Below are 3,979 nucleotides of genomic sequence, written 5' to 3'. Positions count from 1 at the left end.
CGCCCAGTAATGAGCAGCCCTGGGATCCCAGCAGCTGGCGGCAGCCCAGGCGGCTCCTGCAGGCACCCTGTCCCCCCCCCACAGACATTCCCCTTCCTGCCCCTGCAGGAATGGGGGGGGAGCAGCCTTCTCTGGGACAAGCGCCTTCCTGTGGCCAAGTCAGGAGGCAGAAACACGCCCTGGCTCCTCCAGCTCCTGCTCATTCACGGCCCTCATCACCTCCTCACGTTCCGTGGCCCCGCCAGACATCGGGGTCCGGGAGGTGCGCCTACCCTGCACACGCAGGCGGGGACGGTGAAACGCCGCCGCCCTCCGCCAGCTCCCGGGGTGTCTGAGGGTCCTCGCCAGGTCCCTGCCCCACGGCCACAGCCAGGCTGGGCCGCCTCGCCCACGCCTCCTGCCCCCAGGACAAAACCAGGCCAGACTCTGTCCTCCGGAGAGACTGGCCTGAGGCATCCAGCTGTGGGCACCTCGAGGGTGGGGAGGCCCAGGGGACGGGTGTTTGGGGAGGGGCTGCCTCGCAGCCTGCAGACCCTGGGCGCCTCCCTGAACGCCGCTCCTGGGTGCTGCCAGACAGACAGGGACCCCACCCTCACCCCAAAGCGGGAGGCCTGACGAACCTTCTCAGGGGAAGCCAGACTGTCCAGGAAAAGGGCCTCCTTTGAGGTTTCCCAGGAAAGAGGCGGGATGCCGGCCGGGAGCCGCTGGACCTCCCTGCCAGGAGCACCTCCCTCCCGAAAGGGGAGGATCAAACCATACAGGAGAAGTGTGGGCGGAGAGGGGGGGCAAAACAGGAAGCGCCCCTGCCAAAACGTCCCTTAAAGTTATAATCCTCAGAAAGAGAAGACACTGTGTCCATAGCACGGAGAACAGGAAACCTTGTTGAGGCAACGAGATCAAAGAATAAGAAAGAAGCGTTGGAATAGAAACACAGGAAGATAAAATTCAGGAACTCTTCCAGAAGGCAGAGCCAAGACAAAGAGATGCAGCAGAGAATATGGACGGGTTGGGGATGGGACACTAGGAAGCTGGCACCACCCACACAGGGGTGAGACCCACCTACATGGGGCAAGAAGATGGGGCGCCTCCAGGACAGGACAACGGACAGATGCACTTGGGACAATGACGGATAAGGACAGCAGGGCCACACAGTGCCCGTCAACCGTCAGCTTCTGGCACACAGCAGCCGTAGGAGGGGAGGCTGTCCGGAGCTCCAGGCAGGGAAGTCCGCGAACCAGAATGGCTGTGACAGACCATGTCCCAGGTGAACCTGAGGACCAATGTCTGTGATGTGACCACATCGGGGCGATGAAGGCAGGAGCGAGGGGTGAGCCCGAGAAGGCCCGGGCCAGAGAGCGCTCTAGGAGGGGCGCGCCTGGTCCTCCACAGAGGCCATCAGCCTGATCCAGAACGCTGTTTTCCTGATGGTGTCACTGGGGAGTGGAGGGCTGGGCCAGGGGCCAGGGGCCCCAGAGCTCTGGGTTATCTTGCTTTGGGGCACGAGTGTGCACCGCAAGGCCACCCCCCGGACCTGAGGGCTGTGAGCACGGCCCCCGCCTCCCCTCCCCTGTCCACCCAGTCCCAGGAAGGGAAAACGAGAAGGTAGAGTGGCCAGGAAGTAGGTGCGGGGTTGGGGGCCAATTCCTCACCTTCCACGCACGTGTCTGACAGAGGACACAGAGTGGCTCGGGGCGTGCGTCGTCACGAGGGCTGGAGACGGGGTGTCTGGGGAGGCGGCCCCGGGGACACAGCTGCTTTTCACCAAAACCTTGTAGAGCTACTGAGTTCTTTAAATCATGCACGCGCATAATTTTCGTTGAAGCGCACAATAAATGCAAGAAAATGCACGAAAGGAGAATTCACCGCGTCAGGTGTGAACACACGCGTGGAGTAGGTGGGAGCACGAGGAGTTGAGGCAGGCCCGCCGTGGTGCGTCCGGACTTGGACTCAGGCTCAGGGGTCAGTTTCAAAGTCCTGGAAACACCAGCCTCCTCGGCCGGAAGTGCGCAGACTGTCAGCCCAGGCTGGAGAAGAACAAGAAAAGGAACATCTTTCTTACCAACGCCCGCGAAACTGGCTTGTTTTCAAAGAGAGAATCTCTCTCTTTTTTTAAGTTTATTTACTTATTTTGAGAGAGAATACCACAGGTCAGGGAGGGGCAGAGAGAGAGAATCCCAAGGAGGTTACGAGCTGTCAGCACAGAGCCGAGCATGGGGCTCGAACCGTGAACCGTGAGATCATGCCCTGGTGGGAGTCAGGTGCTCAACCGGCTGAGCCCCCCAGGCACCCCCACAAAACCGGATTTTAAGCGCCACCAGAAGGGCAGAACAGACCCCCGCAGCAGGTGCAGGACGGCGGGGAGGGCAGCCTGGGGAGGGGATATTTGCAACATTCATAACAGATGAAAGATTAACGCCCAGAATATACAAAGAATATGGACAAAGCAATGCGAAAAAATTAATACCCTGAAGGAAAAGGGCTGATTCTGTGTCTAGGAAGTTGCAAGAGCTCGGGTGGCCGGCAGACAGGTGCCAAGTTGCTCAGGTCCCCGGGCAACCAGGGCGCACGCGCAGTAACTCGGCTGTTCACTGGGCTGACAATTTTCGCTTAAAATATTTTTCTAATGTTTATTTATTTAAGAGAGGGAGGGAGAGACTGCGAGCAGGGGAGGGTCAGAGAGAGAGGGAGACACAGAATCTGAAACAGGCTCCAGGCTCCGAGCTGTCAGCACAGAGCCCGACGCGGGGCTCGAACCCATGAACCCTGAGATCATGACCTGAGCTGAAGTCGGACGCTCAACCGACTGAGCCCCCCAGGCGCCCCTGGAAACACTTTATAATTAAGGCCGAGGGCGCTGAGTGGGCAGAGGGGCAACGGGCCTTGCGGGCGGATGCGGCTGGCCCGGCTGAGTCCAACGTGAGGCCACCCCAAGCCCCCTCCCGAGGCTGAAGCCCACCCTTCCATTTGTGCAGGAGGGAGGCCGGGGGCCCCGGGTGAGGCATGTAGACACCCTGCCCCTGTCCCCTGGGTGTTTATCCAGCACTCACCCCAGTGTATACAAAACCCTTCTGTCCGGGCTCTGATCCCTCCGGAAGAATAACGAGCTGCTAGGGAAACACAGGGAGCGGCCGGCCCAAGGAGCCATGTGGGCAAGCGGTGCTCACAGCACCCCCAGGCCTCAGCCCCAGGAGGCTTCGGGGTGCTGCGTCTGCCCCTCAAGCCCCCTCCGGTCACCCCTGCTGCAGGATTGCTGTGGAAGAACGTGGAGGGATCGCCCACCCAGCCAGCTTCTGCCTGCCAGACGGCCTTCCTGAGGGGCAGCAGGGTCACCTGCTGGGCAGCCCTACCTGCCCCCCACCCCCCCATGCTGCCCTGCACCGCCTGCGCACCCTCCGCGCTCACCTGCTTTGTCCCTGGGGAGCCAGCCCCCTGCAGACCTTGCTCATCCCCCCAAGGGCCCCCAGGGGTGTTCCCGTCTGGCAGCAGCGCAGTGACCGCATCCAGGGCCTGGGCCAAGCCACAGATGTTTGCAGACTGGTGTCCACTTGTCCACTTTATTAGCTTCTGGGACTCTTTAAATGTCTCCAGGGTTCAAGGGTGTATACATTTCTGGTCAGTCTCCAGCAGCTGCTGGGTGCGGTGCCCCGCTGAGCCCCCCGCAGAGAGGCTGGTGCCTGGGGGGCTGGCCCCTCCTCTGTCTCCTCCTGGTAGGTCAAGTCCATCACTCCCTTTATGTCAGAGAACCTTGAGGGTATCCCATCGCCATGGAGATCACTAACGGCGGGCACACCTCCTCGACCTCCAGAGAAAAGGGGCAAGACCGCCCTGGGGTTTGGAGTAAACCTGAACCCCCAACAACAGCGCCCCGGGGGTCCCCAGACAGGGACGGAGGGCCAGAGTCGCAGCAGCCCCCACTCGCTCAGTCCACATGGGTGCTGTGCCCCTGAGTCCAGGAGGAGCAGTGCACCTGCTGCCCACC

General features: G+C 61.2%; 1 protein-coding gene across 1 annotated transcript in view; it reads left to right on the top strand.

Annotated features, from left to right (window-relative positions):
- Positions 1 to 2,890: 2,890 nt before the first annotated feature.
- The window catches only part of BOK (BCL2 family apoptosis regulator BOK), a 16,671-nt gene continuing 15,582 nt past the window's right edge, over positions 2,891 to 3,979 (top strand). Inside the window, exons 1-2 of the mRNA XM_077758241.1 lie at positions 2,891 to 2,916; positions 3,246 to 3,490. Coding sequence (XP_077614367.1) covers positions 2,891 to 2,916; positions 3,246 to 3,490 — 271 coding nt within the window. The remainder of the gene's footprint in view (positions 2,917 to 3,245; positions 3,491 to 3,979) is intronic.

Source organism: Crocuta crocuta, unplaced genomic scaffold (assembly GCF_008692635.1).
Source record: "Crocuta crocuta isolate KB4526 unplaced genomic scaffold, BGI_CrCroc_1.0 scaffold290, whole genome shotgun sequence".
NCBI lineage: Eukaryota > Metazoa > Chordata > Mammalia > Carnivora > Hyaenidae > Crocuta > Crocuta crocuta.
The sequence above is the reverse complement of the archived record's forward strand: the minus strand, read 5'-3'. Positions and strand labels throughout refer to the sequence as shown.